Source organism: Gorilla gorilla, chromosome 3, assembly GCF_029281585.2.
Source record: "Gorilla gorilla gorilla isolate KB3781 chromosome 3, NHGRI_mGorGor1-v2.1_pri, whole genome shotgun sequence".
Taxonomy (NCBI): Eukaryota; Metazoa; Chordata; class Mammalia; order Primates; family Hominidae; genus Gorilla; species Gorilla gorilla.
Window position 1 is genome coordinate 11,086,949 of NC_073227.2, and position 23,459 is coordinate 11,110,407.

General features: G+C 49.9%; 2 protein-coding genes across 6 annotated transcripts in view; both read left to right on the forward strand.

Moving 5' to 3' along the window:
• The window catches only part of RNF4 (ring finger protein 4), a 46,553-nt gene extending 44,221 nt beyond the window's left edge, over positions 1 to 2,332 (forward strand). The window contains exon 8 of the mRNA XM_004038341.5: positions 148 to 2,332. Within this exon, the coding sequence (XP_004038389.1) occupies positions 148 to 297 (150 nt within the window). The 3' untranslated portion in view covers positions 298 to 2,332. The remainder of the gene's footprint in view (positions 1 to 147) is intronic.
• An 18,569-nt stretch (positions 2,333 to 20,901) lies between these two features.
• FAM193A (family with sequence similarity 193 member A) overlaps positions 20,902 to 23,459 on the forward strand; it is a 195,489-nt gene continuing 192,931 nt past the window's right edge. For 2 of the 5 annotated variants that reach the window (XM_055384378.2, XM_063705032.1), the window contains exon 1: positions 20,902 to 21,461. In XM_055384378.2, the coding sequence (XP_055240353.2) occupies positions 21,207 to 21,461 (255 nt within the window). In that variant the 5' untranslated portion in view covers positions 20,902 to 21,206. Of the gene's footprint in view, positions 21,462 to 21,502; positions 21,922 to 23,459 lie in introns of those variants that run through there. The other 3 variants (XM_031010479.3, XM_031010478.3, XM_055384380.2) reach the window with 3 other exon arrangements.

Consider the following 23,459-nt stretch of genomic DNA (forward strand, 5'->3'; position numbering starts at 1 on the left):
AGCTCTCCAGACCCCTCCCTGTTGCAGCCTGGCCCTTGCTTACCTTTAATTAGTCATCTTAGGCATAGGTGGGTGGGATTCTCTGGGGACCATGGCTGCTCTGGGACAAGGGCAAACTCGGAGGCTCTTCTTTTTAATGCCTTCTAGATTGTGCAGAATGGACGTCTCATCGTTTCCACAGAATGCGGCCATGTCTTCTGTAGCCAGTGCCTCCGTGATTCCCTGAAGAATGCTAATACTTGCCCAACTTGTAGGAAAAAGATCAACCACAAACGGTACCACCCCATTTATATATGAAGTATTCAGAGCCCCCCAGGAGAGACGGATGGACAGACAGACAGCCAGGTTCTCCAGTGGTATCTGCCTCCATTTTCCTGAGATCAAAAAGACTGTTTCGAAACCAACGTCTGATATGTAAACTGCTCTTTTGTTTCCAACCCCTTCCTTTTGTTATCTCCAGTTTGATGCTATGGCGCTGGACCCAGGGCCCTCCCAGGCCATCTCTGTTCCTCTGGGGTGGTCCAGTTCTAGAGTGGGAGAAAGGGAGTCAGGCACATTGGGAATCGTGGTTCCAGTCTGGTTGCAGAATCTGCACATTTGCCAAGAAATTTTCCCTGTTTGGAAAGTTTGCCCCAGCTTTCCTGGGCACACCACCTTTTGTCCCAAGTGTCTGCCGGTCGACCAATCTGCCTGCCACACATTGACCAAGCCAGACCCGGTTCACCCAGCTCGAGGATCCCAGGTTCAAGAGTGGCCCCTTGAGGCCCTGGAAAGACCAATCACTGGACTTCTTCCCTTGAGAGTCAGAGGTCACCCGTGATTCTGCCTGCACCTTATCATTGATCTGCAGTGATTTCTGCAAATCAAGAGAAACTCTGCAGGGCACTCCCCTGTTTCCTAAGAACGAAAAAGTGCAATAAAGGCCATTCGTTACCTACTTTTCAGCAGCCCACAAGATGTAGCACTATTAGTGTCCCCCTCAGAGGCTTAATGTTGCCTGTGGAGCAGTGCCCATCCCAGCCCGTTTCTGCCCACCAGTTGTTCTCAGGAACCTTACCCATGCTCCAGCGTCCTTCACCTGGCACAGGACATGCAAGATAAATAGGGCAGGCACGTGTTTGGGTGTCCTCTCTTTTCTGATAAAATCCATCCCGTGTTTGCCACACGCCCTCCAGTCCTCAGTTCCCACTGCCTAACGTCTGCCCCCGTGTAGATACTGAGAGGTGGTGGCAGTAATTGTGGCCTTATCAGCCGCTCAGTTCCAGGCTTTTGCCCAGGTCACTGTTGCCCCATGTTCGGAGAACCTGGCCCACCTGCCTTGGCTTTCTTATCCTTCCCAACCCAGTGCCGTTTATTTCAGAAGCTTCCTGGCCACTGGGCTTGGATGCTTCGGGCTTCTGACTGCTCCATAGGTTTTGACTGGTGAAACGGGCCCAGATGACAACCTCTCCTTCGCTCCACAGGTACGCGGGAGCCTCAGGTTCTCTCAGGGGCAACAAAGTGGCCCAAGCTGCCCCTGACAGCACAGGGCCTGGGGGTGGCTAACGAGAGAGGCCTTACAGTGCCAGCCTGCCTCCTCTTCCACTGTCGTCCTTCCTCAGAGGGCCTCACGCCAAACAAACAGCCTTTTCGTGTGAAACATCTTCAGGGTGGGAAAGGGGCCACTTCTGGCTTTGTTAGCAATAACTGACCTTCAGTTTACCCTTCTGAAGGAGCAGGGACTCAGCACAGAATTCACTTTAGACGGGGCTGAAGGAGTGTCCCTCCTCTATGTGAAAAGAAAATTGTTTTATTCTTCATTCTGACTTTTTAACTGTTTGGCTCACTTCCAGTTAGTTTGAATGAAAATAATAATTTTCTACTTGGAGTTGAAGAGGGCAGAATCCGCAGCTCTCATCATTGTGATGTGTAGCGTGTCTGCCCTCTGACTGGACATCATTGCCATTAACTTTCTTCTGGGCATCACGGCAATGTCACGATGCCCAGACTTGGAGCAAGGCAACCTTGGAGTCAGTCCACTCATAAAATATGGTAACACCCATTTTAAAATTTAAGTTTTGTCCTTAAAGACAACTTCAGTGGTTAATTATAAAAGTTGTGTTACTTTGTCCTAAATTAAATTGATAGAAAGATTTAAAAATGTGTTTTGTTTCTACTATTCAGAAACTGCGAACTAGGGAAAGGTTGGTATGAAAAAATGTCTTTCCTTTTTTCAATGTACATAGTTCAACTCTTTCTTTGTTACATTTAAACTATATCCATGGATGTCAGTCTGCTTTGGACTCCTCTGCTAGTGTTACAGATGGAAATAAAACCATTAATTTGAACCAAATATCTTTTACACATTCATTTGCTCTTTGGAATCAGTTTCCCCCCTTTTTGCCAAGGTGCGGGGTTCTTATCTGCCTCACGTTGAGTGTATTTTGCATTGGTGTGTGTTCAGGAAGTTTCCATGTCCTAAATCCAGCAAGCATGTGAGAGGCTGTTCTTGGAGCACAGCCACAAGCCCAAGCCCTGGAGTCCCTAAGAGCAGAGTCTACTCTGAGAGGCAAGGTTGACCAGTCTCTCAGACTCTGAGGCCAGTCTCTCAGAGGTGCTGGGGGTGCTGCTCTGAGTGGGATGGACTGAGATTGCCCTGGAAACCTTGCACTGCAGCGCCCCCCTTTGCCCCTGGCCACCTAGATACAAAATTTGCCCTCTGAGTGGGAGTCAGCACTGGGAGTGCATGGATTTGCCAGCCACTGCCACAGGCGAGCAGTGCCAGCAAAGCCACAAGGAGGGAATGGGCTTGGCAGTGTGGCCAAGCTCTCCCTTTGCCTCTGCCCTCTGTACCTATCCAGCTGTCCCCAGGGACTAGAAAGGCTAACACGCTGGCTGCCTGGGTCCCAAAGGCCTACCATCCAGTGCAGTTTGCTTACCATGCTCCTGGCCCTGCACTTTTGGCTCTGTGGGCAGTGAGACAAACATCACGGAACATGTTTACAGAGGAGACAGTCCCCCAGGCCACTGGAAAGTTGAAACTGATGAGGGTGGGGTACGGGAAACCAGGAGATCCAGCAGGAAGAAGTTGAAGCTGTCCAGAAAGCTCTCTCTGAATAAGGGCTGCTAAGTTGCCGTCTTCAAAGTCCAGAAAGCTCTCTAGGGAAAGAGGAGAGGAAAGAATTCCAGAGACCCCAGGCCAGGCCTGTGAAAGTTATGAGAAAGACCTTCTTGCTGGCATACAGTAGGGTCTGCAGGCCCCCTGATACCTAAAGGCATTGGACCAGACACTTCTGGTGGCTACCCAGGGCCTGGCAGTTCTTTACCCCAGGGACAAGCCTAGGGGAGGCAGGGAGCAGTGTATCCCTAAGACTGGTGCTGCTGGAGTAGGTCTGGTCCTGGAAAGGAGGGGCCCCCAAGGCTGGCTATGGAAACTCGAAAGATGTCTGTATTAACTTTCTCGGGGGTGGGGGGTGGTTTTGTTTTGTTTTGGCAGCATAGAAACAATTGATTCTGTATATTGTGTATCCAGAATCCTTGCTAACTATTTTTTTTCCCTAAGACGGAGTCTGGCTCTGTCGCCCAGGCTGGAGTGCAGTGGCTCGATCTCAGCTCACTGCAACCTCCGCCTCCCAGGTTCAAGCGATTCTCCTGCCTCAGCCACCCAACCAGCTGGGATTACAGGGACACGCCACCATGTCCAGCTAATTTTTGTAGTTTTTGTAGATACGGGCCTTCACCATGTTGGCCAGGCTGGTCTCAAACTCCTGATCTCAAGTGATCAGCCCGCCTCGGCCTCCCAAAGTGTTGGGATTACAGGCGTGAGTCACCACTCCCGGCCCCAACTCTATTTTTTTTTTTTCTTTTTTCTTTTTTTCTATTTTTGTAGAGACGGGGGTCTCACCACGTTGCCCAGCCTGGTCTTTAACTCCTCGCCTCAGGCGATACTCCTACCTCAGCCTCCCAAAGGTGCTGGAATTAAAGGTGTGAGCCACCGCGCCCAGCCTAGCCCAGTACATTATTATTACACACAAATGGTGTTTGTGTTTTAGTGTTTCATCAAGAAAGATGTTTGCTGTAGGTTCTAGTTAGATAACTGTCAGATGAGGGAGGTTCATTTTCCTACCATGAGATAAGCATTTATCTTTTTTTTTTTTTTAGGCAGAGTTTCACTCTTATCGCCCAGGCTGGAGTGCAGTGGTGCAATCTCTGCTCACTGCAGTTTCCGCCTCCTGGGTTCAAGCAATTCTCCAGCCTCAGCCTCCCAAGTAGCCAGGATTACAGGCGTGCCACCACCATGCCCGGCTAATTTTTGTATTTTTAGTAGAAGCGGGATTTTACCATGTTGGCCAGGCTGCCCTCAAACTCCTGACCTCAGGTGATCCGCCTGCCTCGGCCTCCTCAAAAGTGCTGGGATTACAGGCATGAGCCACGACACCTAGTGGCATTTGTCTTCAATTTCTGCTTTTTGTTTTTGTTTTTTTTTAACGAGAGATTCTTGCTCTGTCGCCAAGGCTGGAGTGCAGTGGCACGATCTCGGCTCACTGCAACCTCCACCTCGGGGTTCAAGCGATTCTCCTGCCTCAGCCTCCTGAGTAGCTAGGCACGCACCACCACGCCCGGCTAGTTTTTGTATTTTTAGTAGAGACAGGGTTTCTCTGTTTTTGTTTTTGGTCACAAGTGGATGTTCAATCTTACCAGTCCTTTTTCTGCTTCTATTGAGACAAGATTTGTTTGCCTCTCTAATCAGTTAATGTATTGTGTAACATACGTTGTTTAACTACAGGGATATGTTTTTTGTTTTTTGTTTTTTGTTTTTTCCAGAGACAGATTTTCACTCTGTCACCCAGGCTGGAGTGCAGTGGCACGAACTCAGCTCACTGCAGCCTTCACCTCCCACGTTCAAGCGATTCTCCTGCCTCAGCCTCCAGAGTATAGCTAGGATTACAAGTGTGCACCACCATGCCCAGCTAATTTTTTCTGTTTCTAGTAGAGACAGAGTTTCACCATGTTGGCCAGGCTGGTCTTGAACTCCTGACTGCAAGTAATCCACCCACCTCAGCCTGCCAAAGTGCTGGGATTATAAACGTGAGCCACTGCGCCCCACCTTACAGGGATATGTTCTGAGAAATGTGTTGTTAAGCTGGGCGTGGTGGCTCACGCCTGTAATCCCAGCACTTTGGGAGGCCGAGGCGGGTGGATCACGAGGTCAGGAGTTCAAGACCAGCCTGGCCAAGATGGTGAAACCCGTCTCTACTAAAAATACAAAAGTAGCTGGGCGCAGTGGCAGGCGCCTGTAATCCCAGCTACTTGGGAGGCTGAGGCAGGAGAATCTGTTGAACCTGGGCAGCAGAGGTTGCAGTGAGGCAATATTGTGCCACTGCACTCCAGCCTGAGTGATAGAGTGAGACTCCATCTCAAAAAAAAAAAGACAAAAAGAAATGTATTGTTAGGCAATTCTGCTGTTGTATGAACATTGTACAGTGTAATGTGTAATTAAACCCAGATTGCAGAGCCTACTACACATCTAGGCTATGTGATATAGCCTACTGCTCTGGGCTACAAACCTGTACATGTTACTGTACTGAATACTGAAGGCAGTTGTAACACGATAGTAAGTATTTGTGTATCTAAACATAGAAAAGGTACAGAAAAGGCAGGGCGTGGTGGCTCATGCCTGTATTCCCAGCACTTTGGGAGGCCGAGGCAGGCAGATCACCTGAGGTCAGGAGTTTGAGACCAGCCTGACCAACATGGAGAAACCCCGTCTCTACTAAAACTACAAAATTAGCCAGGCGTGGTGGCACATGCCTGTAATCCCAGCTACTCAGGAGGTTGAGGCAGGAGAATCGCTTGAATCTAGGAGGCAGAGGTTGCAGTGAGCCAACATCATGCCACTGCACTCCAGCCTGGGCAACAGAGACTCCATCTAAACAAAAAAAAAAGAGAAAAAATGGAGGCTGAGTGCAGGGGCTCACACCTGTAGTCCCAACACTTTGAGAGGCAGATGGGGGAGGATGGCTTGAGCTCAGGAGTTCAAGACCAGCCTGAGCCACATAGTGAGACCCTGTCTCTATTATTATTATTATTTTTTTTTTTTTTTGAGATGGAGTCTTGCTCTGTCGCCCAGGCTGGAGTGCAGTGGGCGATCTCGGCTTACTGCAAGCTCCGCCTCCCAGGTTCACGCCATTCTCCCGCCTCAGCCTCCCAAGTAGCTGGGACTACAGGCGCCCGCCACCACGCCCGGCTAATTTTTTGTATTTTTAGTAGAGACGGGGTTTCACCATGTTAGCCAGGATGGTCTCGATCTCCTGACCTCGTGAGCCGCCTGTCTCGGCCTCCCAAAGTGCTGGGATTACAGGCGTGAGCCACTGCGCCCAGCCATGTCTCTATTATTTTTAAAAAATAACAATTAAAAACAAAAACCACATACATTAGCCTAAGTCTACACAGGGTCGGGGTCATCATCATCACTGTTTTCCACCTCTTCCTCTTGTCCCACCAGAAGGTCTGTAGGGCCGATAACACGTGGAGCTCTCACCTGCGGTGACGGTGCCTCTGGAATACCTCCTGAAGAAACTGTGAGACTGTTTTGCAATTGACTTCTTTTTTTTTTTTTTTTGGAACAGCATCTTGCTTTGTCACCTGTGTTGGAGTGTGGTGGCACAATCATGGTTCATTGTCATTGCAGCTTTGACCTCCCGGGCTCAAGTGATCCTCCCACCCCAGCCTCTCAAGTAGCTGGGACTGTAGGCACCAGGCCTAGCTAATTTTGTTTATATTTTACAGAGGCAAGGTCTCACTGTGTTGCCCACGCTGGTCTCAAAGCAATCCTCCTGTCTTGGCCTCCCCAAAGTGCTGAAACACAGGTGTGAGCCACTGTGCCAAGCCTAACCTTTTTTTTTTTTTTTTTTTTTTTAATAATAGAAGGGCCGGGTGCAGTGGCTCACGCCTGTAATCCCAGCACTTTGGGAGGCCGAGGCAGGTGGATCAGACCTGCCTGGCCAACATGGTGAAAACCCATCTCTACTGAAAATACAAAAATTAGCCAGGTGTGGTGGTGCACACCTGTAATCCCAGCTACTCGGGAGGCTGAGGCAGGAGAATAGGAGAATAGCTTGAACCCAGGAGGCAGGGGTTGCAGTGAGCCAAGATCACACCACTGCACTCCAGCCTGGGCGACAAGAGCAAAACCCCATCTCAAAAAAATAATAATAATAATAATAATAGAAAGACTACAATCTTAAAATATAATGACTATGTAAGCCAGTAACATAGTCACTTATTATGTACTGCACATAAATTATATGTGCTATAACTTTATACAACTGGCGGCACCACATGTAACAATGTACTACAACATGACAGCTAAGCTGTCACTAGGCAATAGGCATTTTTCAGCTCCATTATACTCAACGGGACCACCATTGTGTATGTGGTCTGCTGACTAAGGTCTACAGCAGCACATGACTATTTGATTTTCTAGCAGACACTATGCTTGCATTTCTCTGATAACTTCACCCTATTCATGATACTTTGTCCTTCTATATGTTTGTTTGTTTGTTTTTGTTTTGTTTTGTTTTTTTGAGATGGAGTAGCTGGGATTACAATCACCCGCCACCATGCCCGGCTAATTTTTGTATTTTCAGTAGAAACGGGGTTTCACCGTGTTGGCCAGGCTACTCTTGAACTCCTGACCTCAGATGATCTGCTGTCCTTGGGCTCCCAAAGTGCTGGGCTTACAGGCGTGAGCCACCATGCCTGGTCACTACTGTACATTTCAAGACCCCCAGTGGATGCCTGAAACCTCAGTACCAAATTGTATATATATTGGTTTTTTCTTATACATATGTACTTACACATGATAAAGTTTAATTTACAAATTAGGCACAGTAAGTTAGCAACTAATAAAATATTGTATATGTAGTGCTTTTTTTTTTTTTTTGAGATGGAGTCTTGCTCTGTCACCCAGGCTGGAGTGCAGTGGCGTGATCTCTGCTCACTGCAAACTCCGCCTCCTGGGTTCCAGCAATTCTCCTGTCTCAGCCTCCTGAGTAGCTGGGATTACAGGTGTGCACCACCGTGCCCGGCTAATTTTTGTATTTATAGTAGAGATAGGGTTCACCATGTTGGTCAGGCTGGTCTCGAACCCCTGACCTCGTGATCCACCTGCCTCGGCCTCCCAAAGTGCTAGGATTACAGGCGTGAGTCACTGTGCCCAGCGCAGTACTTTCTTTTCCAGTGTTTTGGGGGTGTTTTGTAGAGACAGGGTCTCACTATGTTGCCCAGGCTGGTATTGAGCTCCTGGCCTCCAGCAATCCTGAATATGGTCTGAAAATATTTCACTGTAGTGTGTGCTGTGGGTAACTGTGTTCTCAAAGCAAAAACATAGCGGTGTACTGCTGTATTATATTTTAAGATTCATTAATGTTTGTAGTTCATTTTTCTCACTGTATATTATTTTATTAGATGGATATGCTTCAATTTATCCACTATTTGGGTCATTTAAGTTTTGGGGCTAATAGCCAAAAAATGAACGTTCTGTGTGTCTCTTTTGGTGCAGTTTTGCTCACATATCTAATGGACATATACTTAAAAGTGAAATTACTGGACTATAGAGTACGAACATACTGAAAAGCTCACAAATATATGGAAATTAAATAGAACACTTAACCAATGGGTCAAAGAAGAAATCACAAGAGAAATTAGAAAATACCTTGAGAAGGGTGAAAATAAAAAGAAAACATACCAAAATTTATGCAGCAGAAGCTCTGCTCAGGGGAATATTTGTAGATATAAACAACTACATTAAAACATCTCAGCCAGGCACGGTGGCTCACGCCTGTAATCCCAGCACTTTGGGAGGCCAAGGCGGGCAGATCACGAGGTCAGGAGATCGAGACCATCCTGGCTAACATGGTGAAACCCCATCTCTACTAAAAATACAAAAAAATTAGCCAGGCACGGTGGTGGGCGCCTGTAGTCCCAGCTACTCCGGAGGCTGAGGCAGGAGAATGGCGTGAACCCAGGAGGCGGAGCTTGCAGTGAGTCTAGGTCGTGCCACTGCACTCCAGCCTGGGCGACAGAGCGAGACTCCATCTCAAAAAAAAAAAAAAAAACTCAAACCAATACATAATTGTATACCTTAAGAAACAAACAAACAATAAACTAAATAAAAAGTTAGCAGAAGGAAGGCCATAATAAAGATTAGAGTCAAGATAGGCCCGGCGCGGTGGCTCACACCTGTAATCCCAGCGTTTTGAGAGGCGGAGGCAGGTGGATCACCTGAGGTCAGGAGTTCAAGACCAGTGTGGCCAACATGGTGAAACCCCATCTCTACTAAAACTACAAAAATTAGCTGGGCGTGGTGATGCACACCTGTAATCCTAGCTACTAGGGAGGCTGAAGCATGAGAATCGCTTGAACCCGGGAGGTGGAGGTTGCAGTGACCCAAGATCACACCATTGCACTGTAGCCTGGGCAACAAAGTGAGACTCCATCTCTAAATAAATAAATTGGCTGGGCGTGGTGGCTCACGCCTGTAATCCCAGCACTTTGGGAGGCCAAGGTGGGCAGATCACCTGAGGTCAGGATTTTGAGACCAGCCTGGCCAACATGGTGAAACCCCGTCTCTACTAAAAATACAAAAATTAGCTGGGCATAGTGGTGGGTGCCTGTAACCCCAGCTACGTGGGAGACTGAGGCAGAAGAATCACTTGAACCTGGGAGATGGAGGTTGCAGTGAGCCAAGAGCACCCCATTGCACTCCAGCTTGGGCGACAGAGTGAGACTCCATCTCAAAAAAAATAGATAAATAAACTGGGCAGCGTGGTGGCTCACGCCTGTAATCCCAGCACTTTGGGGGGCCAAGGCAGGCAGATCATCTGAGGTCGGGAGTTCAAGACCAGCTCTTGACCAACATGGAGAAACCCCATCTCTACTAAAAATACAAAATTAGCCAGGCGTGGTGGTACATGCCTGTAATCCCAGCTACTCAGGAAGGCTGAGGTGGGAGAATCACTTGAACCGGGGAGGCAGAGGTTGCGGTGAGCTGAGATCCCGCCACTGCACTCCAGCCTGGGCAACTAGAGCAAAACTCGGTCTCAAATAAATAAATACAAGAAAAAATTAAAAAGTTAAGGATGGCTGGGCACGGTAGCTCACGCTTGTGATCCCAGCACTTTGGGAGGCCAAAGCAGGTGGATCACAAGATCAGGAGACCCAGATCATCCAAGTAACACAGTGAAACACCATCTGTACTAAAAATACAAAAAATTAGCTGGGCGTGGTGGCGGGCGCCTGTAGTCCCAGCTACTTGGGAGGGTGAGGCAGGAGACTCACTTGAACCTGGGAGGCAGAGGTTGCAGTGAGCCGAGACCGCACCACTGCACTCCAGCCTGGCAACAGAGCGAGACTTCGTCTCAAAAAAAAAAAAAAAAATAGTTAAGGATAGGACATGACTACCGACTTTACAGAACTAAGGATTATCACACACTACTGTGAGCAACTGTTTGCCAAAAAATTGGATAATATAGATGAATTCCTAGAAACACACTACCAAAACTGATTCATAAAGAAACAGAAAATTAAATAGTCCCGCAGCAAGTGAAACTGCAACAATCGAAAACTTCCCAACAAAGAAAAGCCCAGGACCAGATGACTTCACTGGTGAATTATTTTTTATTTATTTATTTATTTTTTTAATTTTTTGAGATGGAGTCTCACTCTGTCCCCCAGGCTGGAGTGCAGTGGTGCAATCTCAGCTCATTGCAAGCTCTGCCTCCCGGGATCAAGCGATTCTCCTGCCTCAGCCTCCCGAGTAGCTGGGACTACAGGTGCCCGCCACTATGCCTGGCTAATTTTTTTTTTTGTATTTTTAGTAGAGACGGGGTTTCACCGTGTTAGCCAGGATGGTCTCCATCTCCTGACCTCATGATTCACCTGCCTCAGCCTCCCAAAGTGCTGGGATTACAGGCGTGAGCCACTGCGCCCGGCCTTTTTTTTTTTTTTTTTTTGAGATGGAGTCTCACTTTGTCATCCACGCTGGAGTGCAGTGGCACGATCTCGGCTCACTGCAACCTCCGCCTCCCAGGATCAAGCAATTCTCCAGCCTCAGCCTCCCGAGTAGCTGGGATTACAGGCGCCCACCACTACGCCCAGCTAATTGTTTGTATTTTTAGTACAGACGAGGTTTCATCATGTTGGTCAGGCTGGTCTCAAACTCCTGACCTCATGATTTGCCCAACTTGGCCTCCCAAAGTGCTGGGATTTTTTTTTCTTTTTTCTTTTTTTTTTTTTTTTTGGACAGAGTTTTGCTATTGTTGCCCAGTCTGGAGTGTAATGGCGTGATCTCAGCTAACTGCAACCTCTGCCTCCCAGGTTCAAGTGATTCTCCTGCCTCAGCCTCCCGAGTAGCTGGGACTACAGGCACCTGCCACCATGCCCGGCTAATTTTTTGTATTTTTAGTAGAGATGGGGTTTCACCATGTTAGCCAGGATGGTCTCAATCTCCTGACCTCGTGATCCACCCGCCTCAGCCTCCCAAAGTGCTGGGATTGCAGGCATGAGCCACCGCACCTGACCTTCACTGGTGAATTCTAACAAACGTAAAAGAAAATAAAGACTAATCTTTCTGAGGCCAGGCACGGTGGCTCATGCCTGTAATTCCAGCACTTTAGGAGGCCAAGGCAGGCGGATCACCTGAGGTCAGGAGTTCGAGACAAGCCTTGCCAAGGTGGTAAAAACCCATCATTACTAAAAATACAAAAATTAGCCAAGAACAGTGGTGGGCGCCTGTAATCCCACCTACTCAGGAGGCTGAAACCGGAGAATCGCTTGAACCTGGGAGGCGGAGGTTGCAGTAAGCCGAGACCGTGCCATTGCACTCCAGCTGGGGTGACAAGAGCAAAACTCTGTCTCAAAAAAAAAAAAAAAAAAAAAAAGGCCGGGCGCGGTGGCTCACGCCTGTAATCCCAGCACTTTGGGAGGCCAAGGCAGGTGGATCACGAGGTCAGGAGATAGAGACCATCCTGGCTAACACAGTGAAATCCTGTCTCTACTAAAAAAAAAAATTAGCAGGGCGTGGTGGCGGGCGCCTGTAGTCCCAGCTATTCAGGAGGCTGAGGCAGGAGAATGACATGAACTCAGGAGGCAGAGCTTGCAGTGAGCCGAGATTGCGCCACTGCACTCCAGCCTGGGCGACAGGGCGAGACTCCGTCTCAACAACAACAAAAAGACTAATCTTTCTCAAACTTCATTTTAAAATGAACAGGAAAGAAAACTTTCTCACTCATTTTGTGAGGTCAATAGTACCCTAATACTGAAGCCACCTAAAGACATTGCAAGAAAATAAAACTGCAGAACTGGCCAGGCGCAGTGGCTCACGCCTGTAATCCTACCACTTTGGGAGGCTGAGGCAGATGGATTACCTGAGGTCAGGAGTTCGAGACCAGCCTGGCCAATGTGGTGAAACCCTGTCTCTACTAAAAATACAAAACTTAGCTGGGCGTGGTGGTGGGTGCCTATAATCCCAGCTACTCGAGAGGCTGAGGCAGGAGAATCGCTTGAACTCAGGAGGCAGCGGTTGCAGTGAGCTGAGATCATGCCATTGCACTCCAGCCTGGGTAACGAGTGAAACTCTGTCTCAAAAAAAAATTGTAGAACAATGTATTTTATTAATATAGATGCAAAAATCCTAAACAAAACACCTTTTCATGATAAAAACCCAAGTGCAGAAGAAAACTATCTCAACATTATAAGGGCCATATTAAAAAGCCCACATTTCGCCAGGCGTGGTGGCTGATGCCTGTAATCCCAGCCTCGGCCTTTGGGAGGCCTAGGCGGGTGGATCACTTAAGGTGAGGAGTTCGAGACCAGCCTGGCCGAGAAGGTGAAACCCCGTCTCACCGTGTATACAAACACTCATTTTATATTTCTAAAACTATAAAAATTAGCCAGGCATGGTGGTGCACACATGTAGTCCCAGTTACTTGGGAGGCTGATGCAGGAGAATGGCTTGAATTGAGGAGGCAGAGGTTGCAGTGAGCTGAGATCATGCCACTGCGCTCCAGCCTGGGCGACAGAGTGAGATTCTGTCTAAAAAAAAAAAAAAAAAAGAAACCCACATTAATATTATATTCAGTGGTGAAAGACTGAAAGCTTGAAAGCTTGTCACCTTAGATCCAGAAACAAGACAAGAACGCTTGCTGCTGCCGCTTCTACTGAACCAAATACTGGAAGTTCTAGTCAGAGCAATTAAGCAAGAAAGAAACAGGCTGCATCCAAATTGGAAGTGAAGAAGTAGAACTATCTCTGTTCACAAATGACATATTATATATAGAAAACCGGCCAGGCATGGGGGCTCATGCCTGTAATCCCAGCATTTTGGGAGGCCCAGGTGGGCGGATCACTTGAGGTCAGAATTTTGAGACCAGCCTGACCAACATGGTGAAACCCTGTCTCTACTAAAAATACAAAAATTAGCCGGGCATGGTGGCGGGCACCTGTAATCCCAGCTACCTGGGAGGCTGAGGCAGGAGAATTGCTGGAACCCGGGAGGCGGAGGCTGCAGTGAGCCAAGATTGCACCACTGCACTCCAGCTTGGGTAACAGAGCAAGATGCCATCTTAAAAAAAAAAAAAAAAGAAGAAGAAATAAAAAGAACTTGTGTATCAAAGGATGCTATCAAGAGTAAATGGCATATTTGCACATAATTTACAAAATAAAATTTTTTAAATATGAAAAGACAACCTGCAGGATGGGAGAACGTTTGCAAGTCATCTGATATGGGATTAATACTCAGAATATATAAAGTACTACAACTCAACAACAGAAACAGACAACCCGCCAGGCGTGGTGGCTCACACCTGTAATCCCAGCACTTTGGGAGGCTGAGCCGGGTGGATCACGAGGTCAGGAGTTTGAGACCATCCTGGTTAACATGGTGAAACCCCGTCTCTACTAAAAATACAAAAAATTAGCCGGGCGTGGTGGCAGGTGCCTGTAATCCCAGCTACTCGGGAGGCTAAGGCAGGAGAATCGCTTGAACCCAGGAGGTGGAGGTTGCAGTGAGCTGAGATCGCACCATTGCACTCCAGCCTGGGGGACAAGAGTGAGACTTCGTCTCAAAAAGAAAAAAAGTAAGTTTTGTATTATACATATTTTATAGCAATTTCTTTTTTATTTTTATTTTTATTTTTAGACGGTTTCTCACTCTGTTGCCAGGCTGGAGTGCAGTGGCTTGATCTTGGCTCACTGCAACCTCCACCTCCCAGGTTCAAGTGATTCTCCTGCCTCAGCCTTCTGAGTAGCTGGGACTACAGGTGCGCGCCACCATATCCAGCTAATTTTTTGTATTTTTAGTAGAGACGGGGTTTCACCATGTTGGCCAGGATGGTCTCTATCTCTTGACCTTGTGATCTGCCAGCCTCGGCCTCCCAAAGTGCTGGAATTACAGGTGTGAGCCACTGTACCTGGCCAACAATTTCTTAAAATGCAAAACTAAACAAAAGGAGAGTTTAGCATAAAATAATATGAAATACATAGGAATAAGTCTGACAAAAGATGTGTTAGGCAAGTACACTAAACCTCAAAACATTGCTAAGACTAAATAAATGTATATAAATATAGCTCACCAACTGGAAGATGCAATAATGTTTAGATGTCACTATCTCCAAACTGATCTGTACATTACCACAATCTTTGTTAAAATTGACCAGATTTTTTTAAAGAAATTGACAAGCTGATTCTCAAATTCACATGAAATTCACAGGAATTTCATATGAATATGAATATGCAAAGCAACATTTGAAAGAATAGTCTGGATGAAGTGGCTCACGCCTGTAATACCAGCACTTTGGGAGGCCGAGTCCAGCGGATCACAAGGTCAGGAGATCGAGACCATCCTGGCTAACAGAGTGAAACCCTGTCTCTACTAAAAATACAAAAAAATTAGCCAGGTGCGGTGGCGGGCACCTGTAGTCCCAGCTACTTGGGAGGCTGAGGCAGGAGAACGGCATGAACCTGGGAGGCAGAGCTGGCAGTGAGCCGAGATAGCGCCACTGCACTCTAGCCTGGACGACAGAGCGAGACTCCGTCTCAAAAAAAAAAAAAAAAAAAAAAAAAAAAAAAAAAAAAGGCTCATGCCTGTAATTCCAGCACTTTGGGAGGCCGAGGTGGGTGGATCACGAGGTCAGGAGTTGAACACCAGCCTGGCCAAGACAGTGAAACCCCATCTCTACTAAAAATACAAAAAAATTAGCCTGGTGTGGTGGCAGGTGCCTGTAATCCCAGCAACTCAGAAGGCTGAGGCAAGAGAATCCCTTGAACCCAGGTGGCAGAGGTTGCAGTGAGCCGAGATTGTGCCATTGCACTCCAGCTGGGTGACAGAGTGAGACTCTTTCTCAAAAAAAAAAAAAAAAAAGGTAAGCATATCTCTTCCATATGACCACTCTTAGGTGTTTACTTAAGAGAAATGAAAACATGTTTATATGATGACTTGTACATGAATGTTCTGGTGTTTCTGTTTGTTTGTTTTTCGGTTTTTTTAATTTATGAATGTTGATAGTAACTGTAATAACCAAAAACTGGAAACAACCAAAATATTCATCAACAGATAAATGTATAAACAAACTATGAGACATCCATGCAGTGGAATACCACTGAGCAATGAAAAAGGAATTTTTTTTTTTTTTTGAGATGGAGTCTCACTCTGTCACCCAGGCTGGAGTGCAGTGGTGCGCTCTTGGCTCTCTGCAACCTCCGCCTCCTGGGTTCAAGCGATTCTCCTGCCTCAGCCTCCCAAGTAGCTGAGACTACAGGCGCCCGCCACCACACCTAGCTAAATTTTTGTATTTTTAGTAGAGTTGGGGTTTCACCATGTTGGCCAGGATGGTCTTGATCTCCTGACCTCATGATCCGCCCACCTCAGCCTCCCAAAGTGTTGGGATTACAGGCGTGAGCCACTGTGCCTGGCCAAAGAATGCATTATTTTCAAAACGTTTTTGTTATATAAATTCTTTTTATTTTGCCCTTATTATGTTTCATTGACATATAATTGTACATATTTATGAAGTACAGTGCGATAATTTGATACATGTGTAGAATGTGTAATGATCAGAGTAGCATATCCATCACCGCAAACATTTATTTCCTTGTGTTGCGAACATTCATAATCTACTCTTCTGCCTATTTGAAAATATACAGTAAATTTTTGTTAATTACAGTCACCCTATAGTGCCAGCCATAGAACACTAAACTCATTTCTTTTACAAAGCTGTACTTTTTTTTTTTTTTTTTTTGAGACAGAGTCTTGCTCTCTTGGGCAGGCTGTAGTGGCACAATCTCAGCTCACTGCAACCTTCATATCCCAGGCTCAAGTGGTTCTCCTGCCTCAGCCTCCCAAGTAGCTGGGAGTACAGGTGTGTGCCACCATGTCCAGGTAATTTTCGTATTTTTAGTAGAGATGGGGTTTCACCATGTTGTCCAGGCTGGTCTCAAACTCCTGACCTCAGGTGATCCGCCCGCCTCGGTCTCCCTAAGTGCTGGATTACAGGCGTGAGCCAAGGCGCCCAGCCTCAAGCTGTACTTTTGTATCCATTAACCAACCTTTGGCTATCTCCCTCTCCCCACTACTCTTCCTTACCTCTAGAAACCACTATTCTAAGCCGGGCACAGTGGCTCATGCCTGTAATCCCAGCACTTTGGGAAGCCTAGGCAGGCGGATCACAAGGTCAGTAGTTCGAGATCAGCCTGGCCAACATGGTGAAACCCTGTCTGTACTAAAAACTTAGCCGGACATGGTGGTGCACCTGTAATCCTGGCTATTTGGGAGGCAGAGGTGAGAGAATTGCTTGGACTTGGGAGGCAGAGGCTGCAGTGAGCCGAGATTATGCCCTGCACTCTATCCTGGGCAACAGAGTGAGACCCTGACTCAAAAAAAACAAAAACAAAAACAAAAATTACCCAGGTGTAGGCCAGGCGCAGTGGCTCACGCCTGTAATCCCAGCACTTTGGGAGGTCGAGGCAGGCGGGTCATGAGGTCAGGAGATCGAGACCATCCTGGCTAACACGGTGAAACCCCGTCTCTACTAAAAATACAAAAAATTAGCCGGGCATGGTGGTGGGCGCCTGTAGTCCCAGATACTCAGGAGGCTGAGGCAGGAGAATGGCGTGAACCTGGTAGGCAGAGCTTGCAGTGAGCTGAGATCGCGCGACTGCACTCCAGCCTGAGCGACAGAGCAAGACTCCATCTCAAAAAAAAAAAAAAAAAAAAAATTACCCAGGTGTGGTGGAGCGTGCCTGTAGTCCCAGCTAGTTGAGAGGCTGAGGCGAAGAATCACTTGAACTCAGGAGGCGGGGAGGTTGCAGTGAGCCAAGATCAGGCCATTGCACTCCTGCCTGGGCAACAAAAGCAAAACTCTGTCTCAAAATACATAAACAAATAAATAAAAAATAAAGAAATCACTGTTCTACTCTCTTCTATGAGATCAACTTTTTCTTTTTTTTGCTTGCTTGCTTTTTTGAGACAGAGTTTTGCTCTTGTCATCCAGATTGGAGTGCAGTGGGATGATCTCAGCTCACTGCAACCTCCGCCTCCCGGGCTCAAGCGATTCTCCTGTTTCAGCCTCCTGAGTAGCTGGGATTATAGGTGCCCGCCACCATGCCTGGCTAATTTTTGTAGCTTTAGTAGAGACGGGGTTTCACCACGTTCGCCAGGCTTGTCTTGAACTCCTGACCTCAAGTGATCCACCTGCCTCACCCTCCCAAAGTGCTGGGATTACAGGTGTGAGCCACCGCACCCGGCCAAGATAAACTTTTTTAGCTTGCACACGAGTGATAAAGTGGTACTTACCTGGCCAGGCCCAGTGGCTCACGCCTGTAATCCCAGCACTTTGGGAGGCCAAGGCGGGTGGATCAAGAGGTCAGGAGTTCGAGACCACCCTGACCAACATAGTGAAAGCCCCGTCTCTAATAAAAATACAAAAAAAATTAGCCGGGCGTGGTGGCGGCTGCCTATAGTCCCAGCTACTCGAGAAGCTGAGGCAGGAGAATGGCGTGAACCCGGGAGGTGGAGGTTGCAGCGAGCCACGTCGCGCCACTTCACTGCAGCCTGAGTGACAGAGCAAGACTCTGTCTCAAAAATAAATAAATAAATAAATAAAAAAATAAAGTGGCACTTATCTTTCTGTGCCTGGCTTTTTCACATCACATAATGTCCTGCAAGCTCATCTTTGTTGCAGCAAATGACAGAAATTTGGGGGTTTTAATGGCTAAATAGTATTCCAAAAAATTGTGCTTCCTTGTGTATATAGCATTTTATCAGTTCATCTGTTTTTTTTTTTTTTTTTTTTTTGAGGCAGAGTCTCACTCGATCTTGGCTCACTGCAACCACTACCTTCCAGGTTCAAGCGATTCTCCCGCCTCAGCCTCCCAAGTAGCTGGAATTATAGGTGCTTGCCACCACACCCGGCTAATTTTTGTATTTTTAGTAGAGATGGGGTTTCTCCATGTTGGCCAGGCTGGTCCCAAACTCCTGACCTCAGGTGATTCGCCCGCCTCGGCCTCCCAAAGTGCTAGGATTACAGGCATGAGCCACCACGCCCAGCCTGTCATTATTTTTATTCTTTTCTTTCTTTCGTTTTGTTTTGTTTTGAGTTTTTGAGACGGAGTCTCGCTCTGTGGCCCAGGCTGGAGTGCAGTGGCTCGATCCGGGCTCACCGAAAGCTCCACCTCCCAGGTTCACGCCATTCTCCTGCCTCAGCCTCCTGAGTAGCTGGGACTACAGGCATCCGCCACCAGGCCCGGCTAATTTTTTATATTTTCAGTAGAGACGGGGTTTCACCGTGTTAGCCAGGATGGTCTCAATCTCCTGACCTCATGACCCGCCCCACCTCGGCCTCCTAAAGTGCTGGGATTACAGGCGAGAGCCACACTGCACCCGGCTTTTTTTTTTTTTTTTTTGACGGAGTTTTGCTGTTGTTGCCCAAGCTGGAGTGCAATGGCACTATTTCGGCTCACTGCAACCGTCGCCTCCCGGGTTCAAGCGATTCTCCTGCCTCAGCCTCCCGAGTAGCTGGGATTACAAGTGTGTGCCACCATGCCCAGCTAATTTTTGTATTTGTAGTAGAGACGGGGTTTCGCTTTGCTGGCCAGGCTGTCTTGAACTCCCGGTCTCAGGTGATCCGCCCACCTCGGCCTCCCAAACTGCTGGGATTACAGGCATGAGCCAAGGCACCCAGGCCTAATGGTCATTATTGTCATTCATTGATTCAGCAAATAGTAGAGTGCTGGGTGCTCAGCCTCTTGCTTTGCAGTAGCTTGGGTGTCAGAGGTGTGTGAGGCAGGCATTCCCAGGTTCTCTCCTGCCCAATAACACCTTTTGTCTTTGGGGATACTGGTGACATCATGAATCCCAATCCTGTGCAATGTGCTATGACAAAGGAAAGGACAGGGGTTGAGGCAAGGGGCAGGGACAGCCTATGACACTGAAAAAGAGGCCAGAAACGCATTCCTACCCGCTCTCTCAAACTCCATGTTCAGTGGCAGGATCATCCAAGACCCTGATGGGGCGGGGGGGCCTTTTTTCAGCTAAGATGGTATCTGAATGGCTTTAAGGGTAGCTTTCTTCTGATCACATGAGATTTCTGCTTGTGTCATGAAGAATGGGTCAGAGGATCAGGAGGCTGTGGCTGCAGCTGGGGCGGGTTGCCGGGACCCAGGACGAACAGTAGGGCTCGGTTAACGCTGCAAGGGGAGCCTGGCAGGCCGTACATCCCAATGCCAAGCCCGCCGCCTCTCGGCCTGACACCACCCGTGGAACCAAAAAGGGGAAATCATGTCCTTTGTGCCTCGTGTCTGTGGTAAGCGGGGCCCTCCAGGGGGCGGGGCCGCCGGCAGGGTCCCCCCGTGGCCCGGGTCTCAGGGCAGAGCTGTGCCTGGGGCTCGCAGATGTCTGCAAGGCCGCGGAGGGAGGAGGGTCCAGACGCAAGCCCTTATTTCTGACCTGGACGTCTGCGAGGGTCTGACCCGGCTAGTCGTCCCTGAGGTGCGTGAGTGCGAGGGTGTGGGACACGGCCGGATCGTCCTAGGGCCCCGTGGATTAGCAAGGCACCGGGACCACTGGAGAGGGCTTAACGGGATAGCAGGGAGAGGGCGGGCTCGGGAAGACCACCCTTTAGGCGAGGGGTTCTCGGGGAACCGACCGGCGTGTCCCAGCCCCAGGCCCGGTCCAAGATTCGCCGGCTCCGCCGCTGCCTCCGCACCCAGGCGGACCCCACCGCACCGCGCCCGGCTTTCCAGCGCTGCCCGAACCCCCGCCCAGCCCACGAGGCAGGGATTCTGTGGTCCTCACTGAGTCATCTGGACCAGAACTAGACTAGCCCAAGGTCACCGGGCGTTCCTGGCGAGGCCAGGGCCGCGCCGCGCCGCCCCTGGTGCATCCCGGGAGCCGCGCCGGTCTGCGGCACCTGGGCGGCGGACAGGGGCGCGGGCGGGGCGGGCGGGCAGCGGGCACCGGTCAGAGAGGCGGAACTCCCTGCCGCCAGCCCTGTAGTTCGCCTCGCGGGCGGCGGCGCGGCCTCCTGCCGGCCTAGCCCTAGGCCCGACCACAACGCCCAGAAGGCCGCGCGGCGCGGGCGGGACCTGCGGCGACGAGCGCGGCGGTGACATCACCGCCGCATCCAGCTCCCTGGCCCCAGCTCCTCCCAGCGCCCGGGCCCTCGGCCTCGCAAGGCCTGACGGGAATCGTGGTCCACCCCCCGGTGCCCCCAGCTGCTGCACGGGCAGCACAGACTTCAGTTCCCGACGTGTCCTGCGCGCCGAGGCACGTTAACGGCAGGAGGGGGAGGGCAAGCAAAGGGAAAAGCAGAGCCGGGGGGCGGAGTAAGGCGGGGTGGGGGTGGGGGCCCACACCCCTCCCCCTCCCCGCTGCTCCTTCCCCCTCCCCCGACGTAAACTGGGATCCCTTTCCCCTTGTGTCCGCCATATTGGACTCTAACTCTGGTCAGCCGCGGCGCCGGGACTGTGGACTCGCGGTTCCTCCCGCCCAGCGGCCTGCCCCGCAGCTCCCGCCCGCCCCAGCCCTCCCCGACCCGGACGCGACCCCGCGCAGCGCCCCCCGGCTGGCCGGAGCGCCCGCCGCCGCCGCCGCCTCAGCCTCCCCGCCTTCCCCGCCCTCCGCCGCCGCCCGCGGCCCCCGCGCCCGCTCTGCGCCCCTCTCCCCGCCCGCCATGAGCCCAGCCGACGCCAAGCGCGGGGCCAAGCGCCGGAAGAACAAGCGGGGCGGCGGCGGCGGCTCGGGCGGGGGTAACGGCGGCGCGAGCAGCGGCAAGGCCGGCCCGGCGGCGGCGCTGCGCGGCTCCCAGGCCGCGGGCCTGGCGGCCCCGGGCAGCGCGGCAGGCCTGGTGGGCGGCGCGGCGGCGGCCAACGGGCCTCTCGGCGCGGGCGCGAGCGCGGGCGGCGCCGCCCCCGGAGGCTACTTCGAGGTAAGCGGCGGCAGCGGGCAGGGGTCGATGGCGGTACGCGGTCGCCGTCCCCTCGCGCCTTGGCGGAGCTCGGCCTCCCGCTGTCGGCCCCAGCGCCCCGGGCCTGGGAGCGGGATGCTGCGGGCGGGCGGATAACGGGTCCTGCGGCGCTGCGCTTGCCGAGGTCCCGGGGCAGGGCGGCAGGTGGGCCGTGCTCGGCGTGACGCGGCCTCTGTCAGCCTCTTGAGAGGAGAACCTGAGCAGAGGCGGCGGGAGGGCTACACCGGGGCCGCCGCTCACGGCGACGGGCTGGTCCGCAGGCTGGAGCAGCCCCTCAACGGGCGGGGACGTCTCCGGGGTGCAGCTCCGCGCACGGCGCTTCGCCTTCCGCTGGACTCGGCGGGTGATGCCCGCGAGGCCCGGGCTTCTGTCGTGGCGTCTCGCCCGCTGCGGCGGTTCCAGAGCGACTGCGATTCCAGGGGTGAGCAAAGCTGCCTTTCGCTCCCAGGGCTTTGAAATGTTTCTCTGTCCACCTTCGTTACTCCGTGCGCGTGATGATTGAGAGGGGCCTCCCGGAAGTTTTCCTTTGGTCCTCCTATGTGGTTATTTGAAATGTACCTGACAGCCACCTGGAGCTGGCAGCCCTGGCCCCTCCTCCCCCGCTTTGTTAAGTTTTCAGGGGTATTTAGTGGTTTGGTTACTCAGGTATGTATTTAGGGTTCGAACTTAAGGAATTTGAAAGGTGATTTTTTTCAGTTTTGTTTATGAAGACAGCACACATTGCACCTACCAATTATGGATTCCTGCCACTTTTATTCAACCGTTGGTCACAACATTTCAGAGGGTACATTCTTTATAAGTGGGTATGCAATTGGCGAAGTCATTTCCAGTTATCCCATTGTCTGCTGAAAGAGAATAGATTTTTATTTGAAAAGTTGCGTTCTTATATGTTATTTAAACTCTTAAATTATGTAGTTTTAAAGATATTGCAATTAAAAAACGAAAGAAGCGTTGGGAGTATTTTTGTGCTAAATCATGACACAAATTGTTCTTTTTTTTTTTTTTTTCTTTTGAGAACGGAGTCTCGCTCTGTCGCCTAGGCTGGAGTGCAATAATGGCGCGATCTTGGCTCACTGTAACCTCCGCCTCCCGGGTTCAAGCGATTCTCCTGCCTCAGCCTATCGAGTAGCTGGGACTACAGGCATGCGCCACCATGCCCGGCTAATTTTTGTAGAGACAGGGTTTCACCATGTTGGCCAGGCTGGTCTCGAACTCCTGACCTCAGGTGATCCGCCCACCTTGGCGTCCCAAAGTGCTGGGATTACAGGTGTGAGCCACCGCGCCCGGCCGTTTTTATTTTTATTATATTGTTACATTAGGGTCTTGGGCCGTAGTCCTGGACTTCAGTCTCCCGAGATTGCCCTCATCCAGTATCCTGGAGATCAAAACAGGCCGCAGTTCTTGGGATCAAGGATGAGTCTTGAGCGTTTGGATCTTTGGGGTTTTTAAGGGCAGTGTTTGCTGCTGTCGGGTAGTGGAGGGTGGGGGGGTTTGCCTGTGCATATCCTTACACAAAATATTGATAATTTTTGCTGTAGCTGGTTGTGAAATATATTCATTTCTATTGATTCAATAAAAACCAGTTGGTGGCACAATAAAATTCTTAGTTTTAGCCTTTCATACCATTTCAAGTTGTAATAATTTACATTTGCTTTGCAATACTTAGGTAAAATATAACTTTATTATTTTTATTTATTTTTTTTTGAGACAGAGTCTCACTCTGTCGCCCAGGCTGGAGTGCAGTGGTGCGATCTTGGCACACTGTAACCTCTGTCTCCCGGGTTCAAGCGATTCTCCTGCCTAACCCTCCCAAGTAGCTGGGACTACAGGTGCCTGCCACCATGACTGGCTAATTTTTTTTGTATTTTTAGTAGAGACAAGGATTCACTATGTTGGGCAGGCTGGTCTTGAAGTCCTGACCTCCTGATCCACCTGCTTTGGCCTCTCAAAGTCCTGGAA